The sequence below is a fragment of the Rhinolophus sinicus genome, chromosome 1, assembly GCF_057876585.1.
Source record: "Rhinolophus sinicus isolate RSI-liver-muscle chromosome 1, RSI-T2T, whole genome shotgun sequence".
Taxonomy (NCBI): domain Eukaryota; kingdom Metazoa; phylum Chordata; class Mammalia; order Chiroptera; family Rhinolophidae; genus Rhinolophus; species Rhinolophus sinicus.
In genome coordinates, this window is record NC_142501.1 from 40,659,537 (window position 1) to 40,684,816 (window position 25,280).

The 25,280-nt window shown below is 38.1% G+C and overlaps 1 protein-coding gene across 1 annotated transcript in view; it reads left to right on the top strand.

The window, feature by feature from the left end:
- Window positions 1–770: 770 nt before the first annotated feature.
- CCDC91 (coiled-coil domain containing 91) overlaps window positions 771–25,280 on the top strand; it is a 438,752-nt gene continuing 414,242 nt past the window's right edge. The window contains exon 1 of the mRNA XM_088798604.1: window positions 771–789. Coding sequence (XP_088654730.1) covers window positions 786–789 — 4 coding nt within the window. The 5' untranslated portion in view covers window positions 771–785. The remainder of the gene's footprint in view (window positions 790–25,280) is intronic.

Here is a 25,280-nt window from a genome sequence, read left to right on the forward strand (position 1 = left end):
CAAGTAAGTTATTTCCTTTGCACACTGAAAATAATATTTAATCTTTCAAACCCCTGAAAGATCTTCAAATTACATAGTAGGACAGTGTTGAATTATATAAATATTGTTTGGGTTTTACTTTTCCAGTTCCTTTTTTTATATGAAGCAGCATACGTAGTATTGACTTTTTTCAATTTTCTGTTTAATATCAATTCATAGCAATGATGGTAGGATCAATGGGGAAGGTGAAAGGCAGAGATGATAATAGTCTTATGGATTCAATGTCATTGTATCTGCCTTAGTCCATTCAGAAAATTAGTCTTTTGATATCTTCATGAAATGCTCTCCTATATGTTTTCAGGCTGGTTTTATTTAGATGGCATTTCTTTGGAAGAAACTGCATGGACAGGGAGGGGTGTTAAACCTTGAAAGAGAATCAGATGCAATGAATTCACATGTACTCATATTCACTGAGTCTAAAGGTGGAGTTAAAATGAGCAACTTGGTTCTGAGAGTAGAATCGCTTATACAATGAACAACTTAGTTATGTGAGTCTTGCTTTTAGTGAATGACAAAACAGCTAAAAATACAAAGCATTAAAATGGAGCAAGAAGGATTAAGATACAGGTCACATCCTGAGAGAAAAAGAGCTGTGGGGGAGGAGAGGGGTGGTGGCATGGAAGGGAATGGGGGTAATGTTCAGCTGGAAGCAAAGATGCCATATAGTTCAGCTGGCCATTAATACCTGCAGTACATCCTGTGCTGAGGCAGTTACTGCTGTTACAAGTTTAAAATAAAAAGACATCATGGGTAAGTAATGCAGTAGAATTTAGTGTAGGGTGTTAGGTCTTTTGGGGGGAGGGAGGAGAGGTTAAGGTTGAAAAGAGTAAAGGAGTTAACGTTAATTAGCATTCGGATGATTTTTCTAGACAGCTAATGGCATCTGCCTAATTCCTTGAATAGTGTTTTAGTATTATGCATGGCTTACTTATTATATGGTAATCTTTATTGTTATTTATTTATAATCCTTCTACTTCCAAAAAGGATTTGGAGGAGATTATAATAAAAGTCACAGATACAATAAACCCCTCAAACCATTAACAGAAGAGCAAAAGGTAAGAACTAACTATTAATAGTAGTAGAGATGAGGGGAGATAATTATATTAGAAACAAATGGCTAAGGAAGTTACTACAGCTCTGAACTTCTAAATAGTCAAGAGAGGAAGTTTAGATAACTTGAAAAAAGTTTTCTTGTCCTCCAAATAGTCTTATGAACAATTTAGGTCATTTTTTGAGATGAATATAAGCAATTTAATAACCACATTAAAATAAATTCTGAGTAATGATTAAAGAAAATCTCATCCCACCACTCTTACAGCACCATTAACTTTTACTTTTTAAATGTATTAACTTCTAGTTTTTGTCCTGTGGGAAAATAATTTAATAGTAAGGCATGCACATATTTTGTATTCAAGTTTTTTTTTTTTTTTCTGTAATGGCTAAATATTCTTTACTGATGACTGCATATTATTGTTTTTAGATTGTGAAACAGTCAATCATGTTGTTAAAATGTCCTTTTCTTAACCACTTAAGTTTTGTTGATCTTATTTCTTCATATTTTATTATTCTAAGAAATGCCTCGCTGTATATAACTTTTTTTCCTCTTCTGGTGAATTATTTCTTCACTCAGTCAACAAATATTTATTGGTAATTGTGTGTATGTGTGTGTGTGTGCGTGCGTGTGTGTGTGTGTGTGTGTGCATACCAGTCATTTGCTATGCACTAGGGATGCACAGATAAATATTTTCAAAGTACAAAAGAAAGGTGAATAATTGCTGGGGTAAGAAGACACCAGGAAAAGCTTCACAGTGAATTTGATATTTGGAAAGTCCCTAAGAATAATAATAATTAAAAAACAGTGCTTGCCAAGTTTCTTTCCAGATAGGTTTTATCAAATCATAATGTGAATATTATAAAAAGTTTCCTTCTTTCCCACATTTTCAAAATTATACCGGTATTTGTGTTATTATAAAATTAAAAAATGTTTTAGAATGCTTAAAACTTACCTCAATTTGCTTTAGGTTACTTAGATTATATTGAGGTTAATATAGTATCTATGTGGATTCTGTCCATGGTCTTCATGCTTTTACTTACATGGCAGGACAAGGCAGAAAGAAATGAGATTTTGAAGTCCCATTTATAGGATGGCTTTGTCACTTACTACTGATATAAGCTTGGGTAAATTGCTTACTTTTGCTAAACTACAGTTTTCCCAAGAGCAAAATTAGAATAAAAATTCCTAATCTTGCATGATTATTGAAACGAATAAATGAGAGAATGAATAAAGAATCTTGAATGTAATAGGTGTTTTAGTACTGTTATCACTCATTGTAATATTGATGTTCTCCTTATAAGATTCAGGAATTCTTTATACAAGTTAACTCCGTGTCCTATTGGCTTGAAATAACTTTCCTAACATGTTGCTCTTTTATTTTCAATTTTAAACAAAAGAATTTTATATTTAAGAGCTCTCTACTTTTGCTTTTATTTCTCCTTTATGTTAAAATTGGGGTAAGTTGTTTTGTTCACTATTAGAGTTTCTGACAGTTTCTCTACTGGAAGGTTATATGTATTTTCTAAACCATCTGGGATCTACTTGATCATAAGGAAATATAATGTTTGACATAGAAAATATCCTTTGAAATTTTTTGCAAAGTTTTCTACAATCAAAAGTACCTTCTCAAGATATGAGGGTTCAACATGACTAGTGTTTTCTTTTCAGTACTTAAAATCACAGATTCCCCAAGTAGGTTACAATAGACCTGCAGCTTGTTGAAATAGGTTTTTAAAATGAAACCACACACTTGATGTGAGATCAATGAAATCACAAAGACTGAGATAATATTTACAGAATTATTCATGTCAACAAACAAATAGCTCTTTCTGTTCATTGCATATTTACTTGTCATAGAGCATTATAGAAAAAGACAAATATTTCTTGGAACTGTCCCTATTACTGTCTGAGTCTAAAACCTTAAACAAAAATCCTGGCAGTTGCAAGGTCTAACTTCCATAGTCTGTAAATTTAAATTCTATTTTATGACATGATTGTGATTTTTATTATTTATATTTAAGAGGTGAACAATAAAGGAAGAGTAAACCAATTAAAAATCAGTGTTTTGTTTGTGGGACAAAACCCTTCTGCAGTCTGGCCTTGTTGATTTATCTAGCCTCAACGCTCATAGCTTTGAAATTTATATTAGAAGTTCTTAAATTTGAAGAGCTTTTTCTACCCTATGCGCCTTTGCATGTTAATCTTTCTGTCTATAATGGGCTTTCAAATTGTAGAGGTCTGATCAATTTCTTATTTTTGTAAATCCAATATAAATACAAAAACTTCTCTAAAAAACATTCAGGTATCATTGCTGACTCTCTCCCTTGATCACCTCTGGAGTTTTTGTATACTTTCACTGTTGTCTGTGCCTGGTAGGCAGTATTCATCAGCCTTGGAGCAAAGACTTTTAAATCGTACATGGGTTTGAGTCCTAGCTCCTCCATTTACTAGCCATGTAGCTTTAAGCAAGTCAAGTGACCTCTCTGTGTCTCAATTTTCTCATCTGTAAAGTGGAAATAATAATTGTATCTTGTAAAGTTATTGTGAGAAATAAATGAGATGATGCATGTTAAAAATTTTCTCTATTTTCTAACACAGAATGGAGATAATGCATATGCTACTTACTTTTTGTTTATATAACTATCCCTCTCCCAAGTTATCTACTGCTTCATAACAATACCCCAAAACTTGGTGACTTAAAACAATGAACATCTATTATTTCAGTTTCCGTGGATCAGGAATCTGGGTGCAGCTTAATTGGGTGCCTATTCCACAAGATTTCTCATATGTCTGCCCCTAAGATATCAGCTGGGGCTACAGTCATCTTAAGGCTTAACTGGGAAGGTTATACTTCCAAGCTCACTCATGTGACTATTGCCAGGTGTTAGCCAGAGACATCAGTTCCTTGTCACATGGACCATTCCATGGGGCAGCTCACAATATGGCAGTTAGAACTTCCTTCCCAGTGAGCCAGTGAGAGAGTGAGACAGGATACCCAAGACACGAGTTATAGGTTTTTGTTTTCTTTGATAATGTGATCTCGGAAATAATAGCTCATCATTTTTTATTCTACTTGTTAGAAGTGAGTCACTAGGTCCAGCCCACACTTAAGGAGGTGAGGACATTACACAAAGCAGTGAATACTGGGCGGAGGGGATCATTGGGGGCAATCTCAGAGGCTGCCTGGCCTAAGGAGGGCTAGAGCTTATGAAGTTTTGGGTTTTTATGTTTTCAATGCCTGGTATGGTATCTGGCTCAATGAATCCTTACTCCGATAGCTAAGAACTTTTTGTTTGTTCTGGAAAGTCTGAGAGATTCTTATTTATCAGCAGCCAACACAGTGTTGCTTTTGTTGCTCCTCCTTAGGGGAATAGCTATTACCAAAGCATGACACCCACGAAGGGTGGAAGGATATTGGCAGCAGCCGGTCCTCACCTTTGTAACAGGAGGGATAGAGTGAGAGATAGCATGTGTAAAGAAGGATATAAAAAAAAAAAAAGAAAAAAAAAAGGGAAATTTACACACATTAGCTATTTATCTAAAACTTTTCCACTGTCATAGTCTACTTCCTCTTTAGAGTATGGAAAGAAGAGAATGAGCTCTGTGTTCCTTCTGAACATTGTTAGATGTTGCTGCATATGAGGGAAAGAGAAATCAAATTATAATTAATCAGTGAAGACAAATATCTTTTATGATACAGCAAGCACCTGGTTATACATTTGATTGTAACCATGGTTGGTGTTGACCAACCTCCTACCAGCTGGCTCAATAAATTCCTAACATGCCAGGCTCCTGGGATGAACCTCCCTCAGAGAAATCTTGGGTTGATGACTCCTCAAAAGGAATCTTGTTTCATCTGATGTCATTAAGTGTGGAGGGATGCTGATGGAAAGATGGTGCTCAGCGGCCAGCTACTTATTTTCTTTATTTCAGCTTTCCTACAGGCTAACCACAAAGTCCCTGTTCAGGCCACTTAAAAAAATATCTGTGTGCTCTCCTCCAGTCTCAAATACTTTAATTTTCCCCCAAGTTCTTTTGACTGTCTTCTTCCGTATTGATGGCTAGAAGTTATTAAAGCAGCCCCTTGATAGATATTTTAAAATCTTTAAGCATTGATAACTAGAATTGAGAAATTTTTTTTTCTTTCACAGTCTTAGGCATAGAAATGGTACAAAATAGATCTCGAGTAAATGGCAATTACTGTCATAATATTATTACAATGCTCTACTCAAAATGACCCTCTCATGTGATTGTTTCACAGCAGCTAATGATCATGCCCTGTTATTGCTGCATTTATATGGACAGAGAATCCCAGGATGATAAGCAGTAGATCCATGGAAGCCCCTCACTCAAATGGCCACCTTGTGTGGGGTGCAGATCTTTTCTACTGTCCATGATTCAGTTCTTCTCTTTCCATACATAGGCTCTCACCACTCTGCTAGACTAGACACTGATGGTTCAGAGAGCTTCCCCACAATTCCTGAGTGCCCTTCTTTGCTCCTCCTACAGAGTAACTTTAGATGTGGGGCTGCTAAGACCCTTCCTCTTTGAAGTCACGGAGCAGCTATTTCCACTCATCCTCTCATTCTTTTGTACATTCATTCATTATTATAAACAACAACAACAACAAAAAGATAGAGTTCATGGGTTCGAAGAGTTTGCAGTCTGGTAGGGGTGGTAAGACCTGAGCGTAACCTTGATGCAGAGTGGGATGGGGAAGGCAGTGTGAGGGAGGTGCACGGCCTAAGGGTTTGGAGAAGGCAGGCCACTGTTGCCCAAAGTGATCAGAAAAGGGTTTGCAGAGAATGAGTGATGGGGAGGATGTTGACAGGTTGAAATCATGGGGAGGAGATGAAGCAAAGTGTGAAGATGAGTGGGACTAAGCCGTGAATGGAAGAAGGCAAGGAGTTCAGTCTGCCTGCAAGTGGCTATTCAGAAAGAGCACTGGGGGTGGCATGTGGAGGCCGGGTTTGGGTCCCAGGCCCTCGTGATGAAAAACAAGGCAGTGTCAGTATGGGAGGCAGACGTGGAGCACGTTACTTAACCTTTCTAAAATCTCAGTTTCCTCACCTGGAAAGTGAGGTTGATTCAGTCACAGGACTGTTGAGAGACAAAAATGAGATGGGCATATCATGGCAAGATAATTTTAAAATATGAACTGATATCCATTCCCCGCCCCCCTGCCATCCTTACTTTTCCCTTCTCTGTCCCTACCCCTGTGCTCTCTCCCTGCAGAAGCTAGTCCTTGCCTCAGGGTAAGGATGTGGCACAGCACAAAGAGGACAAAAAAAGAGTGTCTTCCTGTTTCAAAATTCTACATCCTTAAGGGAATAGAAAAAGCTATTATTTAAATTGTGGAGAGTCTGATGAATGTTAGGACCCTCCAGATTGTTACCTGGGTTCCTTCCAGGAGGGATGGGGTGGCGATAGTGTGGCACTGGTCCCAGATAACAGGACCTTTCCCATGGCCTTTTGCACAGGACAACTATCAAGCTCAAGAGAAGAAGACATGTGAGTAGAACCCCCAGAGGCTGCAGAGCCTTAGAAGGAAATGGCTTTGTAGTGAGTCTTGGCAAACAGGGCATAGCCCCACAAAAAATCCCACACTCAACTCTAGCAAGGAAGCCACAGGATAATTATGCTGCTCCAGAGGGTAGAAACTGAAGTGGCTAGGGGATGGGAGCGAGGACTGCCTCATGGCTGAGCTGAGGGATCAATGCATGAAGGTCCATTAACTGCTCAGGGAAGACAGAGCACATGGAGAGAACCTGGTACATCCCCTGATCCTACAACAGCCTGACAGTGTGTGAAGCCTTAAATCTATCCATACAACCCTTAAGAAAAAGTGGTTCCCACTAAACTAATAATTACATCTGTAACCCCCCAAAAATAGGAACTCAAAAAGAGAAAGAGAAAGTTGTTATAGGAATAAAAACTAAAAGCATTTTCCTCGCCCATTAAGGTTGTGGACTGAGCTATGTATTCATTATAGTAACTAGGAAAACTTTAAATGGACACACAATGTTAAGAACTAAAATGAAAGCAAAGCTGGGAAGCTAGCTGTGAACTGGAGTGTGCTCTGTCCTGAAATAGTATCTGTGAGGGCTCGGAAATGGAGCCAGGCTATTGGGATTCTTTAATTCCCTATTCTCTAACTCAGAACAGTAGAAACTGGCGCAGCTGTTCTGGTTGTAAAGGGCAGCTGTATAGGGCAGTATTCCCAGAAGCTTTCTGTGCTTCCAAATCAGCTTCATAAAAACAAGCAAGTATTCTAAATACCAAGCATGTTGATACTGACAACCACAGCAAATTTAGCGCCAAACATTTTTATCTTTGTGGCAGATGGTGGCCTGTTTGTGAAACAGCACTTTACGGAGCAAGGATGCCCTGCAACACTCATAATCCTTAAAATCAGAGAAAGCATCAAGCTCTGAGAAAACCTTCAGGGCAACTTAACTCTTAGCACCAACTGTTTTATGGAAGACCATTATTCCATATCTGCCACTTTCTTCCATTCCGTAGCTGAGCATTGGTCATTGATTCAATTCACTAATATTTTTTGAACCTCCTCTCAGCCAGGCAGCATAAGGGCTGGTGATATGACAGTCAAAAGGCAGGACACCTTTCCTCAAAGAACTTAAATAATGATTATAATAATATGTGTTAGTAACACTGTACCTGTAAGGTAGGTAGTAATATTACCCTTATTTTACAGATAAAGGAACTGATATTTAAGTAAGTTAAGGAACTAGCCCAAATCATCTGGATCCAAAGTGCATGGTCTTAACCTAGTAAATGATGACGTGCAGGTTGGGGGTTTGGAGACAGAGTGACAGGTGCACTGAGCAGATGCTATGTAAGAAATTGACAGACAATATTTGTCATAGAAGGGCAGGATGGGATTCCTAGAGGAAGCCACATGTAACAGAAGGATGGTCAAACTTGGCACCTGAACCAGAGGATTTGCTCTGGGTCATGGATGTTAGGATTTGTTCTTCAGTCGCCTATCTATGAAAATTATATTCAAAGCATATGTTTTCTCATATTTTTCTTCTGTGGAGCAGGGTAGTAGCTTTCAATGGAGCCTGGGTTCTTTATTATCCTTCTTCTTATCCTACAAATATGAAAACAGAGTATTCGTGTTCACTGGCTGTGGATACTACCTAAAGGGTAAGGCAGCGGGCAGGGGCCAACACAGCCAGGGCCAGCTGGTCCTGCAGGCAGCAATCTGGCCATGGTCCAGCCCCCAGCCTGTGCTATCACCTCTTGCTCTGGAATAGGTCTCTGAGCAGGAGAACTAGCGTCAGCGCAGCCCGCCTCCAGAAGCATCATGAGATGGCTATGTCTGTATGAGGCCATACTAACCCTGCCTAACCCGTGGCCAGCAAGTGATATCACTGTGTGTTTGTGAGGACTTGAGACACACAGCAAAGGAGGAAGCTTGTGACGCAGTAAATAATATCATTACTGACCTGCCTCTGAACGGAAGGAAAAGGAGAGCCTCTGTTCTGAAATAAAATTTGACACAGAAAACCAATACTCTTGCCTTATAGTCTTCAGTCCTTGAAAGTATCCAGAAGTTTCCTTCAGCATTACTATTGCCACCCACCATCTTGTCTTCCCTAATTAGATCTGTGTTTCCTCAGGCATCAAAATTAAAGATAACTGAGACCAGTTATTTAATTATGTTTTCAACATTATTTAGTTACAAATGTCCCACCACATTTCAGAAATTGCTACATGTATTTATTTTTAAAGCATATTTAGGAGGTATAGTTTTAAACATACATCTAATATTTTGAAGGCAGTACATTCTACAATATCGTTTTCTCTTTTTGATTACAAATGTACTGTATTTCAGCTACATGTGGATCAAATACATTTGGGAAAGAAGATAGTCTGGGAATCTCACCACCATTTGCAATGTTTCTTTGGAAAATATTAGAAATTAAAGTAACCACTTTATAATCAAATTTTAGTAACACATTAAGTAGAGAATGGCATGCATATGTTAAAATGTTTATGATTTTCCATTAGTCGCGTCTTTTGGGTATAGATGACAGGTAATCCAGTGACACGCATCAAATTGACAGTTGTTCTTTCTCTGTAGCTATGGATGAAAAGGGGAGTAGCTGGAGCTCCCTAGCAGTTAACAGAGTTGTTTAATGCTCAGCGAGGGATGGGGCCACCCTCTGGGCTTTTGTGGCTTGCTTATGATGTTTGAAAGCGGCCTGCCAGGAACAAAACAGGCAATATTTGTGTAATTGTAAGAAGATCCTTAGATCCTTTATAACTCAGATAATCTGTACAAGGAAAGAGGCTGTCTTTATTCTTCACAATGGAAGCAGGACCTCCTTCACTTGCTCTGCAGCTACCCATTAATGCTGTGCATTGTGTGCAGATATGTGTACCCTGCTGAGCAAATGGTCATAAAGGGATAAACCACTAATTAGTAAAGTCTTCCCAAATTTGGGACAGGAGATAGGTAGCACAGTAATTTGTTATTAAGGTCTGTGCGACTTGGGCAAGGCAGCGAGCTCTGAGAAGAAGGCCCAGGTGTGGCGGGGAAAACTCTGAAGTGGGCAACAGGGAGTCAGGTCCAGACCCTCTACCCTTTACAAACTGCACGGCCTTAGCCTAGTTCCTTAGCTTTTCGGGAACAGGTTTTCTGGGTCTATAGAATATACTAGAGCAGGGTTTTTACATGGAAGTGATTGGTAATGTAAAGTTTGGTGGCTAGGAACACAGGTTCTGGAACCAGCCTATCTGAGCTCAAGTCTGGCTGTCACTTGATAGCTTTGTGACTTTCAGCAAACCACTTATCCCAGCACCTCAGTGTCAGTAAAATGGGCATAGAGGATCTCTCACCCGGTTGTTGTGAGCATTAAATGAGTGAATATTTAGAGCTTGGTATACACTAAACTCTCCATGAAGAAAGGTTTCCTATCATGGTTACTATTGTGCTTTCTGGAACCCAGTTCTGATTTGAGTATCATGTTAAATTGTGTTTTTGATTATTACAAATAACATGCAAACGAAAATATGTTACGTGGCAACACGCAACATACTGACAATGACAAACTTAATTTGTGCTACCAGTTTCACTTTTTTTTGTGTGTATGTGTAGACACTGGGATAAAGTTTTTCCTGGCAGATTGTGTGACAGTATTAATATTGATTAAGAATGCTGCTGTTTCTTAAAATTCAGGTCTGCACATGCACTCCCAGTGCAGAACTCTACAGGGCACTGCACTATTGTAGCACACATGCCAGAACCTCAATTAAGTGACAAGAAAGCCAGCCGGGTCCAGGTACTTCTGTGTCTGAGACCAGGGTGTTATGACAAAGAGGTTTTTACATGTTGGATGCTTCCAGTATGGCTTTTGTGTTTGTCATAAAAAATGTGTTAGATGTTTGACATTAAAACAAACATATTCTGCTTTTCTTTTTATAAGCTTTGGATCAGTATAATTAGAAAGAATCCTGAACTTCTAAGGAGGACTATTATAATGACAACAACAACAAACTATCATTCAAAACTATTCATGTGAATCAGAATTTCCTCAGTACTATGAAACCAAAACAAATTGAGAAACTGGATTCTGAGGCTCATGTAAGATGAAACTACTACTCCCAATATTATTTTTTGTTTTTTATGTTATTGAAATGGCCTCAATTTTTTCATTGGTAGGCTTGGTAATAAATTACTATTATGAATTTGTATTTCTAAAAATCCATTTATACTGGCTAAATGGAGCTTTTCTTATTTTATAAAAGGGTGTCCACTGTCCTGGTGGGCCCAGGATTTGCCCAGTTTTAGCATTGAATGTCCTTCATCCAAAAAACCCTTATTTGTTCTGGTCAAACTGGATGTCTGCTATAGAGACAGCTGGTCACCCTGTCTATATATCAGACTTCTGTGTGAGATTTAGTTTTTTAAAAGGATTCTGTTGTTGAAATTGTTTTAAAATCACAGTGATGGATGTTCTTGTATGATGAACAAATGGTTTTGTTACCCAAACCTGGACACTGTTGGGAGCAAAAGGGGCATGAACTGGACAAGAAACAAACCCTATCTCTTAGATTCCCCCCAATTTTAAAAGGCTAATATTCTCTTTGATTGCAAATTAACTAACAACTTTTTAGTAGAAGTCATTCTGAATATCTCATATCACTCTATGCTTAAGGATTATGGTTCTGAGCATAAATTCACACTCTTTATTTGATCATAAATGTAAAAGGTGAATGAACAAGATGAGCCAGAAAAGAATATTAATACTTGGTTACACCTTAGAATTGGTTAGTTAAAAAGATAAATCCCTCATGTCAAATTACTGTCTTGTAATTCACTCGATTTCTCATTGAAGCAAAATGAAAAGGAAAATGTTAATGAAAAGTTGTAGTAAGTTAAGTTCTGGTTGACTAAGGCTTTATTTTGTTTAAACCAATCTCCAGGGTGAATAAACATGGACCATTCCATGAATGGACAAAGTTCACGTGGTCTGTTATCTCTGGATAATCTCAAGGAAAGATACTTTAAAAGCCCAGCAAACTTCTTGTACTCAGAAGGATAGGTGGTGGAGGGAAGCTTGCAGGGCATGACACCCCTGCCTCTCAGACCCACACCGGCTGCTTATAAGGCAGAAGGCAGGATCCAGTCCGCCAGCTAATGTGCTTTGTATGATCAAATTCACACACACTTGGCTCTTCAGTGACCTTTCTTAAATTGCTTTATTTTAGTGGTTATGACTATCTTAGCTCTGAATCAGAACTCATTCCCTATCCCCCTCCTGTTTCTTTTATTTTCTGGAAGCATGCTGAAAAATTATCAACCCTTTTCTGTTAAGATAGAAATAGTGGTATGATGGCAGTGGGTCTGGTGCTGTCACATCAAAGCAGATGAAATGCCCTTGATGGTTTTGGCAAGGTGTGTTCTCTCCCACTTGCAGTCTTTCCACCTAAATATGAATAGGGCGCTTTTTCAGTGGTAAAGAGACGTTCTTCCCCGGTTCTGTTTAAGAATTATATTCTACTTTTTTTTTTTTAAATCCCGGCATCTGCCTATTGTCTTTAAATATATTTAGGAACAAGGCGACTATTTGTGGTGAATTACACGTTCATATGATCATTTTGGGTGTACGCTACATTTTTAATCTTTTTATTGTCTGTGTTGAACATTGGAAAATTATATAAATGATGACAAATGGGCATCACGTTTAAGCTATTTCCTCAGTGTTCACGGCTGTCAGCATTTGCATAGAGCTGCAGCATCGCTCTGACTTGCCAGATGAATAATCTCTTCTGTCTCTGGTTTATTTTCCCCATCTTTCCAACACCCTATTCAGGATTGTTATAGATGGTTCCAAGACCCATTGTACCCTGTATGGAGAAAACACATTAGTGAAATTCCTGAAGAATGTAGTTCTCTGAGCTGCAGATTTGAACACTGTATGTGTAGTTTATATGTGGATTTAAATATATAGATTTAAATGATTGCTCCGTCGATTAATGTAAAAATACAATATTTAAATGGTTGATCAATAAATTAATATGAAAATGGATAGGTCCATTTTTTTATGGCTAGTCATTCAGCTATTGGTAGGACCATAATGTAAGCAGAAGGACTTATTTTAAATAGTTGCAAACAACCATGTATATAGAACTGATATGTTGTTACCTAAGGTCTCATTGCTTGCTGAGTAGAGCTTGATCACAGGTAATAAAAATCCCTCCTGTTTACTAAACGTAAACATGTATAGATACTCTTCTACACAATTTATATTTATTACTCACTTTATTATCATAGCACTATTGAAGTAGGTGCTTTTATTGCCCCCACAGAATTTAGGCACGTCTTCCCTGCTGGCCAGTTGTAGAGCTAGAGTGACTAAATGTCCCCGTTTGCTCAGGACTGGGATAGGGGGCTCTCAAGAAATGGGACTTTCAGTGCAAAAATCAGAAAAATTTCTGGCAAACCAGGCCAAATTGGTCTCATTCTTGCTATAGCTAGGAACTGAACGCAGGAAGTGGGCTTCTGAGGGTGCACTGCTACCTCTCCTGGGTGAGTTCAAAAGTAAGTCACGGTTTGCAATGGGCATGCCTCAGCCTTTTCCCCAAGTAAATATTCAACAGTTTGACTAAGCCATTAATATTAGGGTGGATTGGGAGCATCTTCATCAACAAGGCTTCCCTGCTCCTCTTTTTAGTTGTATAAACCTGAACATGTAAAATGTTCTTATGTTTAAGTCAACTCAAAACGACTATTTTCCCTTTTCAGGGTGTAATTTCTTGAATCCCTTCTCTTGTTTTTTCTACCTTACGAACCCAATTCCTGAAGCTTAGAGTTTCCAAGCACCACTTTATCCCCACCTAAAGAAGGATCTTTTCTAAAGTTGCTCTGTGCTGTAGAGCTCTGCTATATCAAGCAGAGCATTCTGCCTGTATGTGACTTTAATCTCCTGGTTTACAGGATTAAGCGTGCAGAAAATTCAAGGTTTTTCTCCCAAATCCCTAAAAGAGGAGGGCCAACAAGCTTCCTTTCTTTTCAAAGCATTGTTCTTCCTTGGATTCTGAACTCTGAATTGGAGTTAATTTTTCCCTTCCAAAGGAGGAGTCCCTGGTACAGAACTTCTTAAAAACCCAACTTTTGCCTGAAGATCTCCCTGCCATGGTCCTTGGAGTTCCAGTGGCAACCCTTCACTTTTGCAAAGAACTAACTGTGGAAAAGTTCTTTCTCCTATTGTGCTGAGATTTGTCCATCTGCAAAGTTGTCGGTTCATTCTCCTTTTGCTTTCTGCAGCTGCCACCATAAACTACATCCCCTTTCAGATTATATGAAGGCAGCTTGAATTTTTCTTTTCCACAGTAAAGATCCCAGTTCCTTTATTTTCCTCTTTGTCAGTGGTTTTCACATACATTTTTTTTTTCAAACGAAGCCTTCCTTGAAATAAAGGGCAAACACAGTGTTTAATTAGTGTATAATTATTTTACAAGTTTACATTTATAATATTTCTTCACTATGAAGTCAATTAAGTATAGTAATGGAATGGGACTATACATTAAAAACAAAAACAAAAAAGTGAAATGAAGGCTTATAGAACATTGCTGCAAATTTGCATCAGCATTCAATTATCTTTTGTATTAAGGTGATCCTGAGTTACAAATAGTGTCAGTTTTTTAAAGCAATTCTGCTTGCAATCTGAGGATTCTCTTTAATTAAACTGATGCAAATGTTTGAAAGAGGATTAACAGGACATTTTTGTTTCGAAATTTAACTGCTAAGCAGTATTAACTGCTTCCTTTACTTATGATGCATACGTAAGTCATAGAAAGCCTACAATATGTGCCCAAACTATCTCTCACATGATGTCATTGTGACTCAACAGGTCATGACAGTCTCTTCTTTTTGGAGAGATACACGTGACATGGGTATGCACTGAATGGACATGCCCAAGCCTTACTTGACAGTTATTTGAATGTGGCATACCTGTACTCAACTGTCTGTACAAAAGTAATATACTCACAATTTCATGCAAGGAGATATATGCAGGACGGCATTTTGTGCGTAGGTGAGTGGGGCTTTTGAGTGATTTTTACTCTCTTCATTTCTTCTGCATTTTTGGAACATTTTATAATAAGCATGTGACATATCAACTTTACTTTTGGAAATGATATGTTTCTTCTTTTTAATTATCGATATATGTGTGTCTCTACTAATGTAAAACTAATTGTATAACAAGAAACTACAGAGAAATTGCAAGCATAATTATGGGGTGAAAGTATGGGAATGTTTCTTCCTACTACTTTTTAGGTTTTCTTATAAGAGTATGTAAATTTTTTTTGACAGTCCACTAATCTTTATTTCATGGGATAACATTAAAGAACTACTATCAAACATAGACATTTTATTCAGGACTGCATTAAAAAAAGAGATAAGTGCAAACCTGCAGCATTTCTGATCATATTTATAGGTAATTAAAATACATGCACAGTGATGTGAGTAAAAGCTTCATTCTGAGAATTATATAAAGATGATATAACATGGCAGTGCAAGTTAAGAGAATGGAGGTCTACAGTGGGTCACATTTTAATATCTAATATATGTAAGTATTTTTATTGCATTTAAAAATATTTAAAATCTAATTTAAAGTAAAATTCAAATTAAGCATTTGCAGAACTCCAAAATTTCACCATATAACCTATTCTGAAAACCCATGATTTCTGTCAGTACAGTTTAAAATATCTATTCCACCAAATAACCCAATATATTTTATACTTTTAGACATCATCCTAGGTTATGGAGTGTATTAGCTAGTGCTGTAATAAAGTACCACAGACTGGGAAGCTTAAACAACACAAATTTATTTTCGCATACTTCTTTCTGGAGGCTAGAAGTCCAAGATCAAGGTGTCAGTAGGGTTGGATTCTCCTGAGGCCTTTCTCCTTGACTTGTAGATGCCTGCCTTCTCCCTGCATCTTCACATGGTCTTCTCTCCATACACATGTCTATGTCCAAATTTACTCTTCTTATAAGGACATCAATCTTATTGGATTAGGGACCACCCTAATGATCTAATTTTAACTTAATTACCTCTTTAAAGCCTCTGTCTTCAAATATTGTCACATTGTGAGGTACTGGGTTTAGGACTTCATCATGTGAATTTTGTGGGGCATATGATTCAGCCCATATCATGGAGTTTTCATGTTTTTTTATATTCTTGTTAAAGAAACTTCTCTTCACAGAAAGCAATGTCCAACTTCTCAATTTTTATTTAGTTATGTATTTGTATATACATATATTTATAGAAGTAAAATGTACGTGTATTTATGTGTCAATTATTCTTTATGCATACAAAATTGTTAAATGTCTTTAAAGAATCATTTGACAATTTTAAGAAAAAAACTGTTTTGGGGGTTCTGGAATAACTTCACCTTTGGCTATTTTCAATTATCACATGGACTTGTGTAAACCAACCAGTATCAAGTTAAAAGAAAATCAGATCAATGGTTAGAAAAATCAAAACAGATGCTCATTAGATTTGTCTAAGTCTGAATTAACTCCACCTTTCAAATTTTGTGGGAATTGAGTTTAACATCTGCAGAACAAAGCAAATATATTTAATTCACCACAGCCTCGAGTTTATAGTTCAAATTTGGCCTCTCTGATCTATTATATTTGTGCTAAAAAGCTAAGGAAGTAAGTTATAAAAACAGAGAAACTAGAAATATTAATTTTTCTAGTCCAAGATAATCATCCTCCTTAGGTTTCAGTTTCTGTAACTGGGGGAAGTTTCTGGTATTAAAATGGAATACTGTCCATTCTCAACTTACAAACCAGCTATGTTTCAAAAATTCATTTGGAAGTCAGTTATTAGGCACTCTCCAGAAATTTTCCCATACAAATAATGTTATTTGTGATGATTGTACTCTAGGCCAGCATATAAAACACTCTTTAACTCCTGTCACCCAGATACGGCATTGATAGTATAGTTCTGTGAGACCTCTTTACCAACTAAAATACTGCCTTGATGGAAAAAGAAATAGTGTCATGGGGATAATATATATTTTTAAATCTATCTTGTTTCTATTTCTCTCTGATTTTCCAGAGGCATCCATTTGTATCAGGAGGGTTTAGGATTGTGACCGCAGGAATGCAAAGAGTCTGCACTCAGCTTTTGACAACTGGAGAATTTTTGAGACTATAGTCTTGAAATCTAGAATTTATCCAGAGAGGAAAGGTTTTTACATTTCTTAACCACTCATTACACAGCCACATGTCTACAAAGAGTCAGATCTTCAAGGTACTCTAAGCCAGGGCTTGAGAGGCCTCTGAGTGCCATGGAAGAGGCACTCTTGCTGGAGGAAGGGTGGAGTGCAAGTAAGAGAGATAGACAAGAGAGGCAAGTTGTTAGACTTAGATGTTAAAGACTGAGGAGGGATTTAGAGGGATTAAAGGAAAAGCCAGAAGAAGGGAGGCTGTTTCATTCCACTTGTTTTGAACTCCAGGAAGGAGAAAACCATGCAAGAAAACCTGCTGCACCATGAGGCAGCCATTACTGGTCCTAGATCAGACCCACTTGAGGACTTACCAGCAGTCCCTTAGCAAACCCCCTGCATGACAGTTCCAGAAACTTGCCCCAACATTCTGCAGTGGAGCACAGCGAAAAACCAAGGCGCTGGGCACAGAAGGCAAAAAGTTACTGAAAGTGACTGTCACTTGACAAATGTATCCTATTCATTTCTCCCTCCCAGCAGAACGGGAACTCCTTTAGGGTATTCCGTAGATTAGTTACACAAAATAAAGAAGTTTTATTTTCTTTGCATATCGTACATTTCATAAAGTTGTAAGTCTTTTTTTATCATTTTAAAAGCATCCACTGTGTGCTCAGCCTCACATTATCTTTAGAAGAGTCCTGCGAGATAAATATACCCTTGTCGCTGAGGAACTTGAAGCAATTGTGCCCAAATTTACATGGCTTCAGAGAGGGAGATTTGGGATTTGAGTCAAGATGAGTCAAGCTGTGAAGTTCGTGCTCTTTCAAAGAATTCAGAGTTCGAATTAGGAAGTATCTGGATCACATATTCCCTTTATCTCCTTTTTCTGGGCTGGGCAAAAAGTGTGGCCCTGGGTGATAGCTCTCAGGGCCTGGGGCCAAGAATGGATGAAAGTCAAGAACTTGGAATAAAGAAAAGGTTGAGGAAACCTGAGGAATCAAGGCCTCAGAGTGATGATATTTTCCTAGTGATGCTTCTTAGTTCTAGGTTGCTTTCTAGATACCCTCATTATCTTTCCAAGGATTCACTTACCTGCTTTTTATTTTATTTTTTTTCCCACTGCCACCACCTGATCAGGACCTCTCTCTTCTGTTATTCCCCACATTCCTAAATGTATTTCCCTTGATCCGTTTTTGCAATGTGGCAGTGTTGCGAAGGGTATATGATGTCACAGGACAATTTGATGAATACTCCTGGAGTTCCAATTTTACTTAATGATAACTGAATCATTTAAAATATCCCAATAAGTCATCTATATAATAAGGGGAAAAAAGCAAGCTTGGTAAAAATTTTAAGGTATAGTACAAGACTGCCAGTAAGTGTTGCTTTGGGAAAAAAATAGACCCCTGGAGTATGCACTTAATTAACTTTGCTGCTTAAGGTAGTGTATTTTGATGGAAAACTTAGAGAATAAGAGTGCTAAATGAAACATCTTTGATGTTTTCTTAGAGGCTTTTCTGCTAAGAATAATATGCAAGCTAGGCTTTCCCCAGAAAAGTAAGTAGGGCAGGGATTTACCCTGGGAAACCAAAATAGAGAGGTAGGGTGACAAAAAAGAAAAAGAAAGAAAAGAAAAAGAAAAGGAAAAAAAGTTAAACAATAATTTTAAAAGCTTAGCACTTACTTATCAAGAATAATTAGCTAAAATCGGAAGCTACCAGCTGGCTGAGCCTTGTTATTAAAACCCATCTGTGAGCCACATTATGAATTGAGTTGCTTATTTGAGGGAGATTTGTCCTCATATCAGCTGTGCTGCTTCAACTTCAGAATTGCCGGGGAAGACTGCTCCCCTGATCCCTCCATGTCTCAGATCCCATCATGTTTCCTCCTCTACCACCATCTCCCGACCTGGTTTGCTTCAAAAGGTTTATCAAGAGAGGCTAAATTTAGGATTTTGCATACACCAAAGAATTAAGTCATTCAGCTGTCACATACATGGTGGCTTTTCTTAATTATTTATGAATGGAAAGGGAAAATGGTCTGGGGAAGAAAGAATAGGAAGTGGAGGAAGGTAATATACAAAATGGAGAGATTGGTGATAATACTTTAACAAGAGGGGTGGTAGGAGGGTGACTAGAACATAGTGGCTTTGGGTGGATTTACACACTCTTCCTCATTCTCTTCCTTATTCTCTTCCCTCCTCTCTCTCTCTCTCTCTCTCTCCAGCCCTTCTGCTCCCACAGGATAGAAATGGACAGTCTACAGTTGCTCTCTCAGCTGTGCAGCCATGTTGGGACAATAATGTGAAGTGACACATGGTAGGTTGCTTGTAACTAGACCCACTACTGAATTTTCCTCCAACTCATATAGGGCCTGCGTTCTATTATGGATCTATCCTATATTAATTTGTCTGTATTTAAATCAGGATGTTAGGAACTTCTAAGCAATTTTTTTCTGAAAAATTTGATAATCTCGCTTTAGGCCCATGGATGTCTTCTACACGCTATATTTACTGGAATCGGCATCTGTTGCATTCCTGCCTCATATCATCTCTATTGTTTTTCTGGTAACAGCCCGTGCATTGTGCTTCAGAGAACAGTTCTACCCCCATTGGTTTCAGCCTTGCGGAGAGAGTCAAACAAAGTGTTTTGATCCTCCCTGGCCAACAAAAAACACCTTCAGTGTCTGCTCTCTGGAGTCAACGAGCTACCCTGGTTCCTGTGGATTCTGAAATCTGGTTTTTCAACTTCCCTTTTCGTTCTCAGAGTCATGCCATATCCTTCCAATAAAATTTTATCTTTACTTATGTTAGCTATATTTCCCCCACTGGTATATTTAGATGTCCCCTTTTCTCAGAATCTGCTCTACTGTGTTTCCCTGAAAATAAAACCTAACTGAAAAATAAGCCCTAGCATGATTTTTCAGGATGACATGCCCTGAACATAAACCCTAATGGATCTTTTGGAGCAAAACTTAATATGAGACCTGGTCTTATTTTGGGGGAAACATGGTAGCATCTTTGAAGCTATTCATATAGGAGACATCAACGTAAGTGTCCCAATATAGTTGGGAAAATTAGCAACCAGACATTGGTCCAAATCTCTAAAACAATGACTTCTGCCTAAATATCAGGAGACTGTCTATTTATTGCCTAAAGTCAGGTGTATTTATTTTGCTAAAAAGATGATATACATGGTCAAGTGTATGGACTGAGTTCAAATCCTGCCTCTGCAACTTACTGCATGTGTGACCTTAAGAAGGTAACTTAATTTCTCTCTGCCTCAATGAGACTGATAATAGCATGTACCATAAAGACTGTGGTAGGGAATGTATGAAAATACATGAAACATGCTGAGAATAGGGTCTGGCACATAGTATAAACAGTCAATAAAATATCAGCTCTTGTTATTTAAATAAAAGTTGCTTTAATTTGGAATTTTATAAAAATTAAGAAATTTAGACCCTCTTCCAATGACTCATCAGAAAATTAATGTGAAAGCCAGTTTGAAATATTAATTATGTGTGAGCATCTTATCCTCTCTATTAGATTATAAACTCTCTTTCTTCATATAAGAAGACACACATGTGCCTAACTGTGTCTTGTACATAGACCAGCCATTCTGTAATAGTTACTGAATGAATTAGTTCAAATCGATCATTTTAGTACTCATTATGTGCTAGAGAAGGAGGCCAGAGGCACAGAGCATGGGCCCTGATACTTACAGTCTGGTGGGGAAGACACACACAGGTTCAATGGTAACACAAATTAGATCCTGGCCGGTGCCACCATGGAGATTTGTTTACTCATTCTTCCATCACAGTCATTTATTCATCACAGTCAAATGATTGTTTGGTGCTGACCTACACCATACACTATGCTAGAAATGGAGGTATGTTCATGAAGAAGAGGAATGCAGTCCTGGACCTTACTTTCTAGAAGTTAAGTGCTGTGGGAGCACAGATAAGGGAGTCCTCAATTCTGACTTTGGTGTCAGAGGAGAGCCCCCATAGGAGGTCCAGAACTGACATATAGAATTTCTGCCAGCAGGAGTAAGGAGGAAAGGGCATTTCAGGAAGGGAGAGCCATCCACAGTGGTGTGAGTAGCTATGACATCTTTGAGAAACAGCTAACAGCTTGGTGTTGGTGGTACCCAGAATACTTGGAAAGGGCTCCTGTGAGGGTCTTAATGTTCAAGAAGAGACTATATTTTTTCATCTTGGTAGTATCAGCATTACTGCAGTGCCCACAGATATAGAAGTTCAATATATTTGTTGAATAAATGGTTGAAGTGGGGAATGTAAGTAGATTTGGGTGAAGAAAAGAGATGTAGACTGAAAAGCTTTGAGTTTGTTCTGAAGCCACTAGAAGGTTATGAGTATTTTGAGTAGGGAAGTGAAATAATCAGATGAATGAAAATATAGAGAGGGAGACAACTGGATGATATGAACACAAACCTAAACATTGGAGCTGTTGAAAACCATAAATGAGCCATTCTGCGAGCACGTGGGTTGTATGTACTGCACACTGAAAATATTAAAGTAGAGACTAGCTATCTGTTGAGGATGAGGTATAGAAGGTTCTCTCACTCCGTTGAATAGGAGTTTGAATCAGATGGCATTGCTGCACCCCACACTAAAGACTTCAGTTAGCTTCTGAAAAACTTTTCTTAGATCAACTGGAACCTATTTCATTGTTCTTTCATGTTATGCATCTTCCTGATCTAATCAAGAGATACTGATCTTTTTAAAGAGTAGAGTCCTTTAAGAATAACATGACTAATAAATTCAGGGAAGGGTTTGGAGAGTAGAACCTTCCCTTGGGCAGATTTATGCAAATTAATAGAAATGCCAATAATAATTGGATGCTATATTTGGGCAGTGAAATTGGCTAATTTTTCAAGTTACCAGGAAGTGGAGTAACTTTGGCTCTAAGGATGATACTTTTGTATCAGGATCCTTGGGCAAGGCCTGGCCAAATAGATGGATGGGGCAATGGGCTTTATTGTGTCTTATTGTTAAGCCTTATTGTGTCTCACTTATACAGGGCCTAACCCAGAAACTTGGAGGATGAGGTAGCTGCAGTGGTGATAGCTGCTTCAAGTTCTTTTCTTTCTCTCTCTCATCCTTCCCTTTTTTCCAATTAACAGTACAACTCAGAGAAAATTCTCAGGAATCTGTCTTCTCCACGTACCCTTTCTCTGCCCTGGTAAGGAAAGGAATTCTGATTAGATGTCATTGTAGATATTTGCTTTTCACTCAAGATACAGAACGCCAATGATCTCTCATATGAAGAAGAGCTGAGGTGAACCACACTGTCTGTTCAGAAGAGGAATAAATGCCCTTGCTAGAAAAGAAAGTAATCTCCTCTAATACTGATGGATTTGTTCACCTGGAAATTGTGAAAATTCACATCAGTTCCCTGTTTCAACCTTTGTTTATTTAGAAATTGTATAAAAAGAAACACATCAATGATAGGAAAGGGAAATTACAATGAAAACAGATTCAATACAGGTAGAAGAATAATCTCCAAAGCATAGTAAATATGAATCTTTTCCTAATTTAATTTTATTCCACAATGTTGAACAAGAGGTAGACAAATATGACACTAGGATCAAATTGTGCAGCTTTTCAGTTTAAAACCAAAATAAACCTCAGTTTTTTCCCCAAGTTAAATCCTTTAATTTTGTCAGTATGTAAAATATACAGAAACTGCATAGTATATAGAAAATGCAGCTTTAGAAATTACTGGACCTGGATTCATTCTGAGGAACTTTACCATATGATTATGAATACATTTCTCTTGATCTAAAGTGATATATTAAAGAAAGGTTTAATTCATGCATTGTCTTTTTGGCTAAGATTTTTTTTAATGGATTATTTAGGCCTGAGTTGGCAGTGCTTCCAATCAAACTGATTAATATCATGATGAAAACCATGAATGGTGGCAATTTAAGACTTACAGGAGTCCTAGTTTAGAATAAAACTGTTGCCTTTTTGTTGTAGAGTAAAAGCAGGACCCATGTAGTCCACTCCAGAGCCTTGAGTCCTCTTTGCCTCTTTTGTGGTCCTCTGCCCTTACGCTGTTCTCTAACCCTTTCCCACTCCCTTGGCAGGAAGAAGGCTCTTCCTGGAGCAGTCGTCATAGGAATTTCCTTCCCAAGGAGCCTTGCGTCCTACCATGGAAACATTCTTGTTCTTGTGGCGCACACTGGCTTTACTCCTCTTTAGGCTGAGAGCCTGATCCAGCCCCAGGCAACCTGGTAAACCAACGTGATCATGGGTGTTCATATGTCATGCTCCCAGTAACCATACTGGCATTTTAACATGCATCTCCTAGAAACTTCACTCTGAGGAGTGACAGTCGAGGTGGGGAAAGGGTGCTCAACACCAGCCACTTTGGGAAGATATCTTGGATCAAAAGCCTCCAAAATAAATATTTCTGCCTCTTTTACCTAGTTTCAGACTTATTATTGATCAAAACCATTATTATTGATCAAAAGGAAACTTCTTTTGTAGAAAATGTACCCTTTTCATAGCTCTTCTTTATCCTTGGTCTCTCCATAGAGGAAGTTTGGCCATCATCATCAACTCTTATGGTGGTGGTTACATCTAGCCTTCTGTCCATCACAAAAAGAACTTACCAACCAACTTATTGGATGAGTGTCAACATCTAACCACCTGGAGTAACTGCTTTTCATTAACATCCTGGGATGGCTTTATATTAGGCTCTTAATGAGGTAAAAAAGAAAAAACAGCTCCTGCTTACCTATCTCCTGGTTTAACTCTTCCACCTTAGATGGATTTCACTTTTCCTGGGGTTTTATTAAAATAGTTTAGCTTGTATGACAGCTAATAATTCTAGTTTGTGGGAAGGAATTAAGTGGCTTATGTTGTACTTTGGCAGTAGTACATTTGGAAATAAAAGCAGACTGAAAGCACTCTGATTAATCTAGGAAAATGAGTCTCCTTCCCCAGTGGATATGCCTTCCGCCTTGGCAGACTAGTTTCTGATGCCAGAGCCTGATCTTGGGGATTTTTGGTCTTTTTTTTCCCCTCCTTCTTTTGTTGTTGTTGTCTTGAAAGAATGAACTAAGCATTACAGTCATGGCAATTTTCCTGTATTGAATTAGGGTTGTGTCTTCTTTCTTTCTGAGCTCCCTTTGATCTAGAGGTTTTGGCTGCCCTTGGGGTAAGGACTCAGCAGCTGCAGTACCCCGAGCAGTGCTCTGTGGATGTTACCTGTTCTTGTGCTTCCTTGCTCACTCTTCCTGGCCTATGAATGTACACTTAGATAGGACCCACACTCTTAAGCTGGCTATGAGAAAAAAGACACAATCATCCCAGAGCAGCACACTGTGAGCCTGTTCCAAGCAGCATGGTAATTCGGACTGCAGCTGCTACAGTTATGGCGAAATCTTACCAGAGGACATGAGAACAACTGAGTTAAAATAAATAGACTCGAGCCCATGAGTCGATGATTCTTGCTGAGAATAATGGATTATATAAGGGGTGCTATTTATAGACTCAAAATGCTAAAATTTCAGTAGTATCATCTCTTCCACAACTGTGGTATTTCCTTAGTTCATTTCTGTTGTGAATTTGTAGTCTTTACAAATCTTCATAGAAATGATAATAAATAGACAGGCCAGATTTGAAGAGAGCAACATTGCATGTTATATCAGGAGACTTAGGGAATAGCAGAGCTTCTGTTTAGGAAATAATTTGGTAGTTTGGAAAACAGACACCAAGGGTTTCATGAATAGGTCATCAGCATAAATTCAGCATAGCCAGTGGTGGATAAATGTCACTACCCGTATGGCTTGAGTCTTTTGCAAATGTCTGACTTCTGGCTTAATGAGGGAAGCACATAGTGGCCATGCTGTGCTTTAGTACCAGGTTTGAGAGGAATAGAAAACTAACTTTAGTCCTGGTAATCTAGCCTCCTTCATATTTATTATTTGATTTCAGAATCATATGAACACCATTAGATTTTATCATCACCACTTGACAGATGAAGGAAATATAGCCCAAGGAGATTAAGCAACATGCCCAAGTTCACATAGACACATGGCACAGACACAGTCAAACAAAGTCTCCAGATGCTTACCATGGCTCTGGTAAAAACTTGATTCCAAATCAATTGGAATACAGTGTTTCTTCCCCAACTCTGAACTTTTCAACTTGTGGGCTGTCCCAAATCTATGAGAACCCTAGTGCTATGATCAGGACTCTATAAATCCATCAGTGTACCAAACATGCCTGTGGCTTAAAAGTATCTTTTACATATATGCATTTTTATTTTTCAATGTACTCGTATATAGATGCTCTTATGGTTTATTAAACTAGAAACTCATTTAAATGTTTCTTGTTATCTTGTAGTAGCATCGGATTATATATTTCCCTACATAACACAAACCAAAGTATAACTACAATCGTGGGGGAGGGGTAATGTTTTTGTGACTTTTTAAAAAAA